Source organism: Trachurus japonicus, chromosome 6 (genome assembly GCF_045865225.1).
Source record: "Trachurus japonicus isolate A0001 chromosome 6, Traja_1.0".
NCBI lineage: Eukaryota > Metazoa > Chordata > Actinopteri > Carangiformes > Carangidae > Trachurus > Trachurus japonicus.
Genome location: NC_140912.1, coordinates 708,584 through 726,139, shown reverse-complemented (window position 1 = coordinate 726,139; position 17,556 = coordinate 708,584). Strand labels below are relative to the sequence as shown.

At 38.6% G+C, this 17,556-nt stretch overlaps 3 protein-coding genes across 3 annotated transcripts; 2 read left to right on the top strand and 1 right to left on the bottom strand.

The window, feature by feature from the left end:
• Positions 1-1,244: 1,244 nt before the first annotated feature.
• On the bottom strand, positions 1,245-7,690 carry LOC146985285 (interleukin-17 receptor A). The gene is given in 12 exon segments (XM_085778183.1): positions 1,245-1,619; positions 1,621-2,383; positions 2,756-2,851; positions 3,293-3,362; positions 3,446-3,520; positions 3,682-3,839; positions 3,936-3,983; positions 4,908-5,028; positions 5,137-5,255; positions 5,353-5,490; positions 7,437-7,458; positions 7,577-7,690. Coding segments are annotated over 12 exon segments (1,809 nt in total). The 5' UTR covers positions 7,676-7,690; the 3' UTR covers positions 1,245-1,519.
• Positions 7,691-10,022: 2,332 nt separating this feature from the next.
• Positions 10,023-13,116, top strand: LOC146985284 (troponin I, slow skeletal muscle-like). The gene is made up of 8 exons (XM_085778182.1): positions 10,023-10,199; positions 11,454-11,486; positions 11,818-11,859; positions 11,941-12,072; positions 12,153-12,242; positions 12,346-12,513; positions 12,595-12,684; positions 12,792-13,116. Exons 4-7 carry the CDS (start codon positions 11,968-11,970, stop codon positions 12,679-12,681), a joined length of 450 nt encoding a protein of 149 aa, XP_085634308.1. The 5' UTR covers positions 10,023-10,199; positions 11,454-11,486; positions 11,818-11,859; positions 11,941-11,967; the 3' UTR covers positions 12,682-12,684; positions 12,792-13,116.
• Positions 13,117-14,131: 1,015 nt separating this feature from the next.
• On the top strand, positions 14,132-16,069 carry LOC146985283 (troponin I, slow skeletal muscle-like). The gene is made up of 6 exons (XM_085778179.1): positions 14,132-14,166; positions 14,397-14,438; positions 14,561-14,692; positions 15,081-15,170; positions 15,308-15,481; positions 15,634-16,069. The coding sequence occupies exons 3-6, from the start codon at positions 14,576-14,578 to the stop codon at positions 15,718-15,720; spliced, it is 468 nt and encodes a 155-aa protein (XP_085634305.1). The 5' UTR covers positions 14,132-14,166; positions 14,397-14,438; positions 14,561-14,575; the 3' UTR covers positions 15,721-16,069.
• Positions 16,070-17,556: the final 1,487 nt, after the last annotated feature.

The following is a 17,556-nucleotide window of genomic DNA, read 5'->3' as shown; positions in this document are numbered from 1 at the left end:
ACACATATCCAACACACACACACACACACACACACACACACACACACACACACACACACACACACACACACACACGGACACACACTGACCATACACACATATCCAACACACATATAATTTTTATTAGAGTAATTTGAGTGTACTTAAAATGTTAATTTTTCTTTCACCACAATCTTCAACAATTCAAATAATTTCCAACCACCTAGATATTGTTTAATCTATATTAGTAATAGTCCAACAATGTATTCATGCTGTCATGTTTAAATATATTTGAGTAGACTTCAGCTTTTCAATTTCTTTATGCTAATCTTCAACAATTTAAATAATTTCCAATCATTTCATACAAAATAAACCTCCTTCTTACAGGTTCCATTTGTTAATCTATTTTCACTTATTACTTTAGCCATGTTAGCACTTGTTTATCTGTTTTCTGTAGCAGTGCTTTTTGCAGCTGACTGCAGACTCCTCAACTGTTAGACTTAATAATGCAGGATTTTCCAACACATTCCTCTGCCTTTTCAACATTTCTACTGCTTTTAGACTAAACACACATTTATTACACTTAAACCTAAACAATTCAGGATTTTTTCCATCACGTCATGTCAATCAGCTTCCTGCTTACATGTTCCTTCTTTTTAATCTATTCTCACTTGTTGCTTCAGCTATGTTACTGCTGGTTCATCAGTTTTCCTTGCTGTGGCTAGCTGCAGATTTCAACTCTTCAACTGTTAAACATCTTCAACATGCAGGATTTTAACATTTTCTTCTCCTTTTTTTTTTTTTTTTTTACATTTCTACTGCTTTTTGTCCTTAAAAAGGCATTAATCTTCAAGTTATATATTTCAGCTTCAACGTTAGACTTTTTCAACAGTTCTTCAGCTAATTCAACTTTGTTTCAATGATTTCTTCAGCTTATTCAGCATTGCTTCAGCAATAGCGTTCAGCTGCTTACAGCATTCACACGCATTTTCTGCAGGAAATGCTTTCTTTTTCTAGTTTATTCTTTTCTTCTAAATAATGTGACACATTATGTAAAATTTGTCAAGAACCATAGTCTTGCATTGCAAAAGTAGATTACATTTATTTCACATTTGAGTCTAGACACTGGGTTGCGTCACGTCATTGACCCATAATAGAATACAGAATATGGTACAACAACATAAACATATTTGCAATCCCTCGATAAAAAATCTACAGTATATATTTTCTCTATAAAGGTTGTAAAGACACAATTAATGCTCCAGCTTTCTGCCTCGATATAACATTTAACAACAAATTCATTGTTTTTTATTTCATGGTCAGTATCCACAAGGACATGGACAGATTTCTGTTTTTCTTATGAGGTTGTCAAGGAGCTTGGCCTGTGAATCAGGACATAACTGTCATCACACAGTACGACTGATGGACTGTCCTCAGACGTTCGGCTGGATCCACTTTGTCTCAAGACCCTATTGGAATCAAATCAAATTGGAAGCATGTCCTCAATAATAAGACAATTGAATTCAAGATTTGGAGCTAATCAGCCATGTAGATGCCCTGTGTGTCTGCCAGTGAGATCACTTTCTTTTATTTTTACATGGCTGATGTCTTTTAGGGAGTCAGGTGCACAATACGAGGTTTTGTGATGTCACATTGTCACAGATTTCAGCTGAGGTCTCCTCAACCTCCACCTCTGAGCTCTCCAGTAACTCCTCCTCAAACCAATGTGGATGCACCAGCTGGTATTCATGGAAGGCCTCTATAGCTTGCTGCAGGGCTCTACCTGATGGACACAGATGATACTCTTCCTCTGAAAGTCCTTCAATGTGATTCACTCTGCCTGGTTCATGCTTTTCTTTGTCCAGGATCCTGAAAAAGACCTCCTCAAACTGCTTCATCAGCTTGTACCGTACTGTGATGTTTAAAGGTGAGGGAACGTCTTCCTCTGAACAAACGTCATCAAAATAAGCCACTATGTATTTTTCAAAGGAAGCGGATCGAATAAAATGGGGCACCATGAGGCTGAGGGCTGGAGTGAGCATGTCACCGACAGGTGAGTGGATGTCCTCTCTCAGAAAAACCTGTTTGCCTCCGCACATGGCTCTCCATTTGGCTTGTACCCCTGGTGAGCACAGGATCAGTATCTTATCTGTAGAGCTTTCTATCTGCTCTCTGTGCCAGTCCAACCACTGAATACTTCCCAACACTCCCAGTCTGGCAGAGTCCAGTAGATCCAAGACCACTTCAGTTCCACATTTGGCCACCAGGAAGCCACACAGCTTAAGAACAATATTTTTGTACAGCGGGTGGTCGAGGGAGTAGATGATGAGCACTCGTTTTCTCGCTTGCAGCTGAAAACTCTCTGGTTGGTCTTTGGTAGCAGCGGTGCACGTGTTCACAGAATCTGAGAGAAGGATGGAGTCATTAAACTTCTATTCTGTTGGAGTTGTGTTTTCTATTTCTATTTCTTTCTATTCTTATTGATAACATCACAAAATATCAATGATGTCAATATTTTAAAATTATTGAATACTCCTAAACACACCACCAGATCTCTGTAATGTTTGAAAAAAGCCAAAAAAAGAAACTCACAGACTTTGCAGCGGTCAAGTCCATGAAACACCTGGGGAAGTTTCTGCAGCTGATAACCCTCCGCTTGGTCTTTGGCAGCAGGTGAGGATGTGTTCACAGAACCTGAAAGAAAAATGGAGACCACTGATTACCTTTATAGTCAAGTTGCACTTTCTATTCAGGGGGTAATAATAAGAGGGTGAACCTTTATGAAGTGCTCTCCACAGGAAATAAAAAAGGCAAACTTCAACGAACAGCAGCCCCACGACTGCCTTTATGATTAGAGTCCGTGATGAATAATCTAAAAACACAAACATATATAATTAGCTGAATACCTTTACACGCCCATAAAGTTCATTAAATTATCATTAGATCATTGACTCCCAAACTGTGGATCAGGACCCCTCCTACTACATCACAGAATAAATCTCATGGATTTGAGATGAATGGGAAAGGAAAGATGAAAACAAATGAAATATTGCAGACTATTTACTATTTACATCAACTTTTGGATTTTTTTGCATCTTGGTTAAACAAATGATCATTTAATCTTTTTGGGCCTTAAAAATTTTTCAAATCAAACAAATTAGAAAAGAAAACTCAAAGACTTCTATACAGTAGCAAGGGGGCACAAGTGAGCAGTTTATTTTAAAAGGTCAAATGAGCCAAAAGAGTTTATGCTCTGTACCATGGAGTCACTAAAGACCTTCTTCACACCATATAAATTAAAAAATGTACTCACATGGGCAGTAATCATGTATTTTCTCGTGGCTCCAACAGTGATTTTTGCATCGTGGAAAATACGGCTGAATCTTTGAAACAACAGAATGAAGTCGGCTTTTGACATGTAAGATAACAATATTGACTGACAGGGAAAGTGTCAAACTGAACTCACCTTTAACAGCATTTCACACTGAGGAAGCTGCCACAACCCAAACTCAAATGTCACATTCAGTGACGTTCTATTTTCCTGTTTGTTTAAGGGAATAACAACATGCACATTTGCTTAGCATGTGCACTTTACAGTATAACATAGTAAAAAACATTAAATCATTTGATGGCGGCACACAACACGTCTCACCACACAGTTGTCATCATTGGTAAAATTAGTAACATATACAGTAGAATTACCTTGGACACATTCTTTGAATGATGGAGAGCCTGGCAGCTGATGGATACTTGGTATGTCTCTGAATACTGTGCTGCCTCAAAACTCACCACAATGGACAACTTTCTGTGTTCCTCATCAACAGACATATTGGGGGTAATCTTAGGCTCCCACATGGTACCTGAAACAACAAAACAGGCCCAGTACAATGACCAGATGGACCAGGGTTCAGGCTACTCCACTAAACCTCTTGAAATGTGAAGAATGAGAAATTTACCATTTTCAAGACAGAATCTGGCTGTTTGGATTCTGCTGTCATTGCATCCTGAAAATCAATTGGACAGTTATTACACCTAATTGTCATTTTCAGGAAAAAAAAAAAAAAAGATTATTTCTCAAAAAAAGACGACTATCAAATACATAGTTGATCCATAAATTAAAATGTATTTGATAATGGAAAAAACTGTTAGAACCCTGCTATAAAAATGATTTAGATCAGTTAGATATAGCACAAACAGTTGTGTGTGTGGAAAAACAGCAACAAATTAAACAACACAGAAAGGCGGGTGGAGGCTGAAGCTATATCTTATTATACTTTAAATCAAAAATGATATCACACAAAAACTGTGTTCTTTAAAGGGATAGTTCAACATTTTGGCAAATTGGCCCATTGCCATAATCCCTATAGTCATAGCAGTAGGTTCCTTACCTTTAATTGTCGGTGCAAGCTATTTTTAGAACGGCGGAGCAGAGCCGCGAGCTGCTCAGAGCTACACTACGCAGGCTAATGGGATTTCTTGGTTTCCCTCATCAAACTCATCACATACACAACCCAACAACTCCAAAATGGTAAATTCATGCAAAGCTGTTGAAGCCCGTTGTCGTCAGGGGCAGTTTTTCGGCAAGCAGTCCCTGCATTTGCCTCTAAATCAACTCTGTCTTGTAACATTCTGTTATTATCTCATAGTGTGGTGAATGTGCAGGTCACAACTTGTCCACCAGAGCGTTTTGGAGTTGTTGGATTGTGTATTTGATGAGTTTGATGAAGGAAACCAAGAAATCCCATTAGCCTCCGTAGCGTAGCTCTGAGCAGCTCGCGGCTCTGCTCCGCCGTTCTAAAAATAGCTTGCACCGACAATTAAAGGTAACGAACCTACTGCTATGACTATAGGGATTATGGCAATGGGCCAATTTGCCAAAATGTTGAACTGTCCCTTTAATGTTGGCACGGGGCATGGAGGAAACTTGCCTGGGAAGGTAATCTGCTTTTTGATGCGGTTGTTTCCGCGCTTCTGTTCTGGTAAGTTAACAACTGACACCGTATATGTTTGTCCAGGCTCCATCACGACTCCATCCAAGGAAAAATTCCACTAACACAGAAACAATAACTGCAGTATTATAATCTAGTATGAATACAGATGAGTTCATTGGTTGGTTCTGCTTTGGTAAAAGTTAGGGTCAGTGTGTTAGTGTCTTACCCTTTGATTGTAAGTATTCATTTGACTGCGGATTTTGTAGGAAAACTGCACGCACATACTTTGATTTGTACGTTCATCCAGAATGGTTATCTTAGATCCAGTAAGGATTAATACACCTGCTGTGAAGAGAAGTGTATGTTTTACATGAAGCTTTCTTGTGTGCTATGTTGAGAAATACTGTGGTTTTAAAATACAGTGTGGTACTTTAGCACTTACCATTGGACTGAAGTATCCATGTCAAATTCACAACAGGGACCGTACCATGTTTGTCCATCCCAACTCCAACATGCTTAAGATCCAACTCTGGAGCAGAGGGAGCTCGCTGTTCAACCACATGCTTGTCTGAACAGTTACCTGGCATTAAGGGTATGGACTTTATATTATTATATTTCGATTATACTTTACTTTTACTTTATTTGTTTATTTGGATGGGACAGTGCACATCAATGTACATATAAAAACATGTAAATGTGCCGGATTATAGCATCAATGCTAATTTCCATCCGGAGTCCCAAAATATAAAAACAATACAGTGACAGGAGAACACAGTTATATATGCGACATGACAAAGCAGACAACAAGATAAAAAACACGTCAGATAATCAGGCCAGTAATGGAACCTGGACAGTTTGAGAAATAAAGCGCAAGGTGCAAAAGTGCTGGGCCAAAGTGACAGGTGCTAAAGTGCAGGAGTACATGGGTACCAAGTTGTATTGCACGGTGCCCTAAAGTGCACTCAGTTTAAAGTGCCAGGTGTATTGCATTGTATATCGCATCGGATTAAAGTAAAAGTAAAATTAAAGAACAACATGGTATGTTATCTACATATTATAGCAACTAAACATTCTATCCATATTCACGTTTCTATTGCCGGTCTCACTCAAGCACTGCAGGTATTGCAGGTATGTTTCCCTAATGTGTGCAATGGTAGAAGATAACACACAATATGCAACAGTCAGTGACAATTCAAAAGAGCAGAGAGATTTTGAGCAATATAGCAGCAACAACTCTTTTCTGAATGGAGTCATGACATCCTGTACAGAGAGAGCAGGACCACATCTTCCACCAGTGTTGCAATATGAGTGTCTCTGTTCTGTATTTGGTCATCTGGTCTTGCAGAGTGAGTGTTAAGAGGATGTACTACATGTGTGTGTCTTTGTGTTTGTGCATCTGAGTCCTTCCTTGTTCAACCGCTGGCCTTCTGAATCTTAAATTTTATAACACAGTGACCACACAGTGATTGCCCACAGGTCAGATGGCACAGTGCAGTACACACCTATCACCTCCTAGAATTCCTACATCTAAAATTTTTTACCAACTCAGTCTGTATAATCTGTGCAGACAAGTCTCAGCGGGTAAGCCCAAGGCCGAATTTCAAGACACTGGCATGGCTTTGTTGGTTGTCTAGTGTGACATTTAGTGTCCGTCACAATCATTTACAGAACCTTCTTATACTCAATAGCTTACTTTTTTACTTCACTACATTTATGCCTTATGTGACTTTAGTAACCAGCTATGTTGCAAATTCGAAATAGTAAAATACAGTATAATTATGTACGAATCATTATATAATAAAAAGTTCAATAACACTTTATTTGACGCCTATCTCTATAACGCATTATAACCATACTTATAATGCAGTGGCACTGTATAACTATAGTTATAAATACTCATAAATGATAACAATAATCATAACACACTATAAAGCATTTTATCATGACTTATAAGGTCAGGTATTATAATATGTTATAATTGTTAGTAACTTGCTGACAATGCCCACATGATAATGCATTATAAATATAGTTATAATGTGTTATAATTGGCTTATAAACGTGTACAACTATCATTATAAACACTCAACAATAAGAATTAGCATTTTATAATGGCTTAAAAGGTCAAGTATTATAATAGAGTTATAATGCTCTATAATGTGTTATGCTTATTGTTATAAAGCCTTATGATAATTTATGAGTGTTTATAACTATAGTTATAATGTGCTATAACTGCATTATAACCCATTATAAGTATGGTTATAATGCATCACAGGGATAGGCGTCAAATAAAGTGTTACCAAAAGTTCCTGTACCAAGGACTATACAGAAAAGATTATTTTCTTTCTTCGCCGTTTATGTGTGTCCACCTTTCTGAGAATAACACCAAATCTCCGCTTGGATGAAACAGCCCAATGTAAAGACACTGACCATATGCACAAAAAGTTTCCATCCTCAACATATCAACTGAACTCTACAGAGGAAGTGTCTGAACTTCATTTTAATCATCTGACAAATAAAAAAACTCACTGATCTGGCAGCGGTCAAGTCCCTGTGAAAGAAATACAAGATAGTCAGTTCATGACGCTTGGACTAATACATCATATTAACTTAATCAAACTTTGCCTGTGTATACAGTACTCATTTTGTACAACAGACTGAATCCTCACCGGTTGACTGCAGTTGAGACGTTTGTTCAGAATCCAAAAAGAGGACGACACTGTGAGTACAGCACTGAAGCAAAAACAGAAAAAAGGAACATTGATCATTCTGTGCTGCTGTACAGCAGGGCCACAATAAAGGTGGAAAAGCTTTAAAAAACGATGTGAAGTAAGTTGCTGGTGATAAAGATGGCTCAAGAGTTTTCTTTAACGAACGCTCACTCTGATCATCTTTTGTTAACCAGTACGGATAGTTTCATACTTATCAGGTACTGGCATCTGACACCCACAGGAAGGATGCCCTTATCAAACAGGGTTTCTTTTCCTCTCTCAGCAGGAGCATTGCACAAGCTGAAAATATGCTCTCCAACAGCGTCATGCTCTATGGAAATTATGTGAGAAAGGGTTTGTGTGCACACTGCAGACTGAAGCCAACTGCAAACCAATGTCAAAACATCAAACAGTCACTAGGTGGTAGCAGTGACCACATTTATAAATAGTAAATTTCAAGTTGAAACAGTAGGCCTATCTGCATTGCATTTGCAATTACCTTCATTTGGATTATTTTCAGAGAAAGACCAAAAACAGTAGTAGAAACAGTAGAACAATAAACAGTAGAGGTGTTACAGGAAATGATGGGCGAAAGAGACGCAGCAGAGATCCCCAACCAGCTCTGCAGTGATAACAAAATAAGCATCTAAACCTCTGCAGAAAGGAAAAACACCCCATGAACCACACCACCACAAAGTTCAGTCTATTCTCAGGCAACATGACCTAAATAGACATCCATAATATGCATATACAGAACATCGAAGTTCAGGGGATCAACACATGAAACCAGCGGACAGCCAAGGATTTTGACCGCTAAACCTTCAGCTATTCACTGTTTGGCTACCAGGGTTTATATTCTATAGGACAGAAATGTGTGTTAATTCCTGTCGCTTTGTCTCAGTCTTACTGTGTCTTCTATTGGACAGCTTCAACTGTATCAGTTTACATAACACAAAGGCAGACAGGCAGACGGACAGTCATGAGCCACTAAAATCTGACCAGAATAGACCGTAGACGTTGTCTTTAATCTGTCCTCGCTGTGATAGTGGTGTCACGGCAATTACAATTCAGAAGCCATGGTGCCGCTACGATCCAAATATAAAAATCATCGCTTTCACAGCTATGAGATGTACAGTGTTTGAGATTTTGCCAAAAAGATTTGTGCCAATACTATTTTTAACATTTTAAAGTATAAAAATAAAAACACTGTAAGACAGCATAACATATTTTGCTTAATCTTGGCTTAATCGAACTGATTTGTATGAATGTGCCTGATTTATTTAACAGACTGACTGACTTCCGACTTTGATTTTGTTGTCCCAGAGGGAAAATTCTTTTCCAAAGCATCGCAAAAACAACAACAGATGCAACAACCCAACAATACTTCAAAGTTAAACACAGAAACAGCAAAAACAAAACTTCCTATCCACCTTACACATAAACAGTTCAGTGAGTACTGTATTGAAGGAAGTTTGGTTTTGTCCTCAAGAACTGATCACTGTACAGTAGCTTGTGTTATGTTGATGTTGGTCACTGCCACTGATTCTTGTGTACTAAGGTTCATTTTAACATTTCTGTATTTGTATTTTCAGAGTGTTTTTATATGTAAAAAAAAAAAGTCTATTTCAATCTGAAAAATCGCTTGCCTCAGATTCTCTTTTGAGGAACTAAATAAGTTATTTTAAAATAATAATAATAAAAAACATACACTCTAAGTGTTACTTATGTGTGATCATATCATTTGTGGCACTGTACCATCTGACATGCAATCTAAATAATTTGAAAATGTCCTATAATGTCTTATTAAAACATCATAGTCTTTTATAATGTAAGAGAAGCATGTAGTAGTGCTTAATTAGTTAAAGTTCAAATAAGATCTCAATAAGTTTCAATACTGGGTGGCATTCAAGACCTACAGTCACACCGTTAATTCTTTAGCCATGCTCGTCATGTGGCTCTGGGGACAGCAAAGACAGTCTGAACTGACAGACTAATATGTCTCAATAACCAGTGGAAGGATTGTCATTACTGACTTTGATGACCGTCTGACTTTCAGTCCAGTGTCGTCATCTGAGCATATTAGCATGCTAACGTTAACATTTAGCTCAAAGCAAGCAGCCTCATCTGATTGGGTGGTTGTAGGCTCGCTGACAGACAATGAAGTTACTTTTTTTTCATTAGGAGATTTGAAACAGATTGACAAAGGTCAACCTAAATCAGACTTTAAAACGCACATTTTAAACAATGTGTTGATGGAAGCTACTGTCAGTAAGTGCTACGACACCAGAACAAACACACTCAGGGCACCTGATATCAGCCCAGTGGATAACATTGGGATGTGTGAGGTGTGACCTTGTGCAGTGCTATCGCATGAGGTAAATGGGTCATGGGTTGAGGGCAAATCAAAAAGGGATTGCGCATTGTGATGCAGCAATTGTCAGGTGGACAGGGGGGTCTATTTTAGCAAGCCATTCAGATCAGACTTTGTATACGTAAATCTTTCACTAATAACCATAAAGTGCTTTTTGTTTTCCGGACTCACAGCTGTTGCTGCACTCTCTGATTTCCTCTTATATTCAAGGTAAGTTACAATAATCAACCTGCTATTTATCACAAGAAGGTGACGGGCAGTCAGATGTATTATAAACCTTAAAGTGTGCTCTTTAACCAGACATTGGAAAACTATAACACTTCTTCTCCTGCTGTGACAGTAGCCTGGGTATCTTCCTACCTGTCTTTACATCTATATGTTTGTCTGGGGCACTTAGTCTGGTTTTATTGTAGAGAGTAGTGAACACTGCATATCAGCATGCCCCCGACAACAGATACTGTGGTTGGTATTTATGTGAGGGAATCTCTGCTATGTCGCTACTTTTGACAAGGTCTTAAAGCAACTTTTCAAACTTGTCTCTCCGGCTTTGACTTCGACAACACCACGAGCTTCTTGACGATCTCTTGATCCTCTAAGTGAGGAAATGTAACCTGAGGCTTAAACTGCATGCCAAAGTATTGGTGGCAACACTTGACCCATCGTTGTGTAAAAGCTGGTGTGATAAGTGATGATGGCTGGCTCATATAAACTGGCAACCTCCTGGGGTGGAGGGCAAGGTTGCAGGCTTCCTAAAATCCTCTGCTGCTTTGCTTGTTTACCTTGACTTTCACACCCTGTCAGGCTGGCTTTATTTAATTTGGATATACTGTGTTGTGTCAGACGCACTAATACGCTTGTTTCTATGTCAATCCTCCATCTATTCAGTGATGTGAACTGCCTGGGTTGAATAAATGGCAAAAAGAAGTGTTACATTTTTCATTTCAGTCAGCTGAACTGGAAATGAGAATAAAATACAAGAAACAAGCTAATTGAATAGAAAGTAAACAATAATCTACTCCTCAAGGGTCGGGATGGTTCTGTGTTTTGAAGTGCTCTGGCAGTTCCTGTGGGTTTGGAATTGTTCCTTGCTTGGCTGCCAAATCATTGTGCAGCTTGGCTCTCTCTGGCAGCATCAAGGCCATAGCAGCTGCTAGGACATGCCAAAGCGTGGGGGGAAATGTATCCAAATATAGCCATGCAACAGACTCTCTACTCAGCCCTTTATAACAAAAGGAAGGATCATCTGGTCCTAGAAGAATACTATCTGAAAGCCCCTGAGAAAAAGTAGACTAATTAAATCTATTCAACTGTTAACTAGCTGTATTTGCCATATTCATTGTTGTCCAGTTATGGAAAATACACATTTTGATAAATACTGATAAGTAATATTATAATAATAAGTCACATTATATACGTATCTGTGTTAAGTATAATACTTTAATATATGTTGTTTCTGCTCCAAAGGTCCCATAAACTGCAACCATGTCTGAGGGGTGAGTATTAGCTTCTTACAGTAAACAACAATCTGTACAATTAGAGACATTTGACTACATTCACCTTCTTATGACGGCTTCCTTCTTTTTTTTTTCTGTGTATAATCACTGACCTGTTTTGGAAGCTTTTCCCCCTGTTTCCTGTGGATTCCTAAATAATAAAAAAAAATGTCTTTTGTCTACTTTTCATGAAACATGACGATGAAGTCCGGTGAGTCAGAACAGTTCCTTTCATAATGACTAATTATGTGTTCAGTAAAAATTCATAAATTTCATTTCAAGCTTAAACCAATTGCATTGATATGTAGTGTATAAAGTGTTTGTCTTTGTCACAGAAAAAGTCAAAATATTCAGCAACTCGCCGACTGCATTTGAAGGTAAGTGTAGACCTACAGGCCCCATGGGAGACTATTAAACAGTATGCTGTGGACTTCATTCATTAAGTTGTTATTCTACAGTCCAAGCTGCTGAAGAGGGCAGCTTCTATGCTGGTGACTGAAAGTGAAGAGAAAGAAAGAGAGAAACAAAGAGCTGTGAGCGAGAGCTTCCCTGCGCTGAAGCTGTCAGGTCTGTCAGTCCAGGAGCTGCAGGTACTGGCTCAACACATTCTTCAGAGTTGATCATCATCATTTTACATCTTTTTTTGATGGTTGTTTCTGCTTATGTGCAGGATCTTTGTAAAGAACTACATCGTAAGATTGATGTTGTAGATGAAACACGTTACGATATGGAGCTCAAAGTAGCCAGAAATGATAAAGAGGTACAGTAAGTGATGAATAAATCCATGCTTTTTTCTGACCTGGTTTTGTGGAGTAGATAGACAATTTTTGGTTAATCTACAATGTGTGATGTTTGTGGCGTAGATCCAAGTGCTGAATCAAAAGATCTCTGAGCTGAAGGGTGCAAAACGGCCAAACCTGAAGAGGGTGAAGAAAACAACAGAGGACATGCTGGGTGCATGCACCGAAACCACCAAACTGAAATCTGATTTCAAGGCCAACCTTAAGACAGTGAAGAAGGATGAAGAGAAGGTATAACTGGTGGAAGATATGCAGTGCATGATGAAGTACCCCACAACCATAGTTACAACCTCCTGAATCTCTATTTTACAGAGGGAAGAGGTGACTGACTGGCGTAAGAACGTGGAGGCCATGTCTGGTATGGAGGGCAGGAAGAAGCTGTTCACTTCCGGACAATAAAAGGTGCTGACGTACGTAACACAAGCCTGTGTTAACATCACATCTTTCCTAAACTAAATCCTGTGTTGAAATGTTTTTTGATTAAACCCTTTTGTTCATCTTTTTTTCAGAATTACTGGCCACAAACAAGAGGGTTTCCATTACAGGATGAGACAGAACTGGTTTTGTCAAGAATGATATCAACCATAGCCACATGTAAAAGACTAAATAGAAAATAAATTGATGCACTATTTAGATTATACTGTATTAAAAAACTGTAAAATTCATTTAATATAAACTTGTTTGTAAAAACCACTGATTGTGATAATATTAAATGTATAGTACGCACTATCTATATTGAAGTTGTGTTAAAGAAAAGGCTGATGAGCTTCAGGAGTTAGTGCAGTATCTATATTACACAGATGATGGCACTGTCACACTATCTGTAACACATGTGATGCTGATTAAACAATCACTTGTCTCTTTTGTCTCTGTGGCTTTGTTCAGATTTCATTTTAACATTTAACCTCCCTCAGCAAATGTAAAAATCAAGACACTGGAATCAACCTGCAGTAAAAACAGATTTTGATTACTGGTGTCAAAGTCAAAGCAGCTCTACCATCTTGCAATCTAAGTGCTGAGCAATGGGAGCATGTTCTGGGCTCCCATGTCGAAGATATACAGTATACTGGCTGTCAGGACAGATGAGGCTATTTTAGTTGGCCACTCAGAGAAGGCAATAGGAGTCATTAAGTTTGACTTGAGTTTTCCTTCTGTCAGTGAAAGACAGAGACTCCTCACGCCAACAGGTTTTCTTCTCTTAAAAAAAAGGTATGTTGATGTCTGTGATGATGATACTGTGACTTAAGACTGTATGAGACAATTACATCATATCACCTGTTGCCTTAATGTAATGAATAGCAGGAGCCTTATTATGCATATTATTAGATATGAAAAAACCTAAATAAGATAGGCATCACTTTTAATGTAAAGGAACCTTTAATTTATTCATTTAATGTTTGGATTTGTTCCAGTAATTTACTGTAGATAGAACTAGCTTTGACTGTACCTGGTAGCAACAAACCAATCAATTATCTTAACAAATGTTTATCCGATTTTTACAAACATGAGATATTTTAGACATTATGTTAGAAACTGTCTGTCTGCCAGTTACTCCAGTTGGCAAGACAGAGTATCACTCAAACAATCAGTAGCACTGAAGCATGCCGTGCTGCTCATTTAAAGACTATTATTACCATCCCAAGGTCTGGTGAACTAGCTCAGTAGAGAGAAGGTGAATAAAAAGTTTGTCCAGTAGTAGAAACTAAAAGGCTGGGTCATGAATCACGACATAATTAAACTCTTGTTCATAGAAAGTACTTCAAAGATGCTACAGTACTGCATGTGTGTAATGGTACTACTGCATCTACTAGTGTCTCTGAATAATGCATTTGTCTTTAATTTTTTTTAAGAGACGAAAAGCATCCCACCATGTCTGAGGCGTAAGTTCTATATTGTTTGCATTTGTAAAATCATTGTCATCCTTCAGATCTTCATTATGTCATTTCTAACATACTGTACATATTTCCCCCCATATTTCAATCTCCTCTACAGACCAGTAAGTTATAATCATTACTATAAAAGAAAAAAAAAACTTTATCCAGAAACCATGTGTGTCATTTTATATAACTGTTATAACTGCTTCCTGAAGATTTTGTCCACTGTGTTATGTGTAGAAAAAATCAAAGATCTCTGCGTCTCGCAGACTGGCTCTCAAGGTACTGCCTCATTTCTCTTTTGCTCTCCCGTTATTTACTACAATATAAGTGACAACCTAACCATTAATAGCTTGCTGCTAAATCAATGGCTCAATAAAAATAAAATGTGCAATCTAATTTAGACCAAACTGCTGAAAATGGCGTCGGTAATGTTGGAGAAGGAGAAGGAGGAAAAGATGATGGAGAGAGAAGCAGCTTTGAGTGAGAGAGTTCCTCCACTCCAGCTGTCTGGTTTGTCCTTACAGGATCTTCAGGTATGTTCAGGTGACTGTGTGAGCCGCCCATTGTACTCCAGTGACACGGCATGGTTCAAATGATCCACATAAGCGCTCCTATAATGACTATACCTGCTGTGTCCATACGCAGTAGCTGTATTAGAGGTCGGGTGCCTCGACATTTCGGCATTTAGCTGACACTACTATTTAGAGTTATGTTCATGTCATGAATAACTCATACTATTAGAAAGTATTAGTAACCACTGAGTGTAACTATCAACACATTACCAGAACACTCCCTCCCTTAGTGCATTTGATAAGTATCAGCACAGGAAGAAAAAAATCCCTTGCAATAAAGCAGATGACAGCAGGGTTGTCAGGAATCTTATTTGATTGGAATTTGATTTGATTGTCTTTCTGTCTACAGGCTCTGTGCAAAGAACTGCACCATAAGATTGATGTGGTGGATGAGGAGCGATATGACATTGACGCTAAGGTGGCTAAAAATAACAAGGAGGTATGTTCATTCATTCATCTTTTGATTTATGTAGTGTGTATTGTTTCTAAAAATATCTTTTCATTGTGATCTGCTGGAATTTGTTCTGTGCACAACTACTGTAGAAACTTCAACTTACTCATTGTTGTTTCCTGCAGATTGAGAATCTGTCTCAGAAGATCTCTGAGCTGAGGGGCAAGATGAAGCGACCAGCTCTCAAAAGGGTGAAGATCTCGGCCGACGCCATGCTGGGAGCGCTGCTGGGCGCTAAGGTCAAAGAGTCTGTGGACTTCAAGGCCAACCTCAAGACTGTGAAGAAAGAGGAGGAGAAGGTAAGAGCAGCACGTTTTAAGACTCCTCCAGGGTTCAAATTAGGTCTGAATGACATCACAGTGCTGTGGTGGTGGTGGTGGTGCTCACGTAACCATGGGGATATTTTGTGAAAATACAGAATTACTGAGAATAATTTTCTTCTTATGAACAGAAAGAGGAAGTGACTGACTGGCGTAAGAACGTGGAGGCCATGTCTGGGATGGAAGGCAGGAAGAAGCTGTTTAATGCTGGGCAGTAGATATGTATTTATGGACCTTTTAAATACGAATGCTGGTTTACAATTAATGAGAATTAGAGATAAAAACAATGTTAATGTGTTATAATTAGCAAAACCACATGTATGTATGAGTGTGTGTGAAGACATCTTTACAATGTTCAAAAATAAAGATTCAAAGGAGGAAAATACTACGTATAATTTGCTTATAGACAAGCTGCACTTTGTCCTGGTTTTATGTTGTTGGTACCAACCAAAAAATGCCTGGGCTTTGACTGGACAATAGGAACACTTTTCACATTTGCTGTGTTTCTTGATCTGGAAATGCCTGGAATAGATTGGTTCATGTCATAATAATAAACACTTCTGATTAACATACAAAACCGATGCTGCACTTTTCTTTTTAACAATAAGACAGACGGTAGTAAAAGTCCCAGGACTTGGCAGTTGTCAACAGCAGCAGCTGGGAACAAAGTTGTTAAATCATCTTTGTAAATCAAAGTCGACGTAGCATTCATGTTAAGAACTGCGAACGTCCAAAAATAAGAGAGGTCGCAGGTTCAGGGCTGCAATAAACCCCTCAGTAAAAGAGCAAGAAGCAGCCAGAACACACATTAGCAATCAACAAGACTACTAAAAATATCAATTGGACATAATCAGAGACAGATGAGAATTTCAATGACAACAATTTTAATAATTACCCCCTACAAGGAGGTAATGTTTTCATCTGCGTCTGTTTGTTGCTTGGTTGGTTAGTTAGTTTCTTGTCAGAAGAACTACACAGAAAGTAATAAACCAGTTGGCATTGAAATTCATGGAGAGATGACAGAAATACAGACGGAAATAGATTGTTGGCCCAGTTGAAGTAATGAAAAAAGAAACAGACTGTGCTAGTTGTGTGTCTGTGTCCATTCACCTGCTTAAAAGTGTGATGCGCTACATATCCATCCATCGCCCTGATCTCTGCCCTTATCTTAGCTTCCACCTTGTTACATTTGGTCCACATGAGCACTGGAGGAGAATCTTGGCAAGGAATCTTGAATCTTGTATTTAAATTGTGGGATGAGAAATTGCCCAGTTCTTAAAGGATTCAAGGCTGATCTAGCTGGCAGGGAGAGTTTCACAAAAAGATTCCACAAGAGGATCTGGCAGGAGATTGGTCTACGGTAAATTAGAGATTAAAGTCTGGATAAATCGGCCTCCACATCGCTTTTGCACATTTTTCTTGACTTCCTCAACTTTCAGGGAGAGCAATGCTGAATCACTGTGACACTACTGTATGTGCAAAGTTCGGAGTCATCTAAAGATAGTATCTGATGGGTGCTTCACTGCTTCACTTCAAACGTTCACTGCCTACCTTTTCTTTGTGAGAGCGTGAGTCACAGCCTTTTGAACATTTGACTCGCTGTTTCAACAATGACGCAGATTGGCTGGCTCGGTTTACAAACCATCAAGCACCTGTCCTTGTTCCTCCGCTCCCCTAAATAAAACCCAACCATCTTTTGGCTTTGTTATTCCTCCAAGGTGGTCATGCAATATGTCAGACAACCATCTGTTCCCACGTACGTGGAAAGGAACAGTGATGTCTATATAACAGTCAGGTGGACTGAGGATAGGCCCTGATCACTGTGTTACTTCTAACTCCATTCGAACTGATGGCAGAAGATAAAAGACAAGAGGAAATCTCTAAATACGGTGCAACAATCATGACACCACTGTCATGATTTTATTTGAATCTTTACAGCTCCTAATTTGTTTCTTGAAGAATCTGGATTTACAAACCTTCATGAACAAAGCCAAGACTTGCAGCTCATGTGGCCATTAGATGCAGAGATAGTGGGAATTAAAGACTTCCTCAAT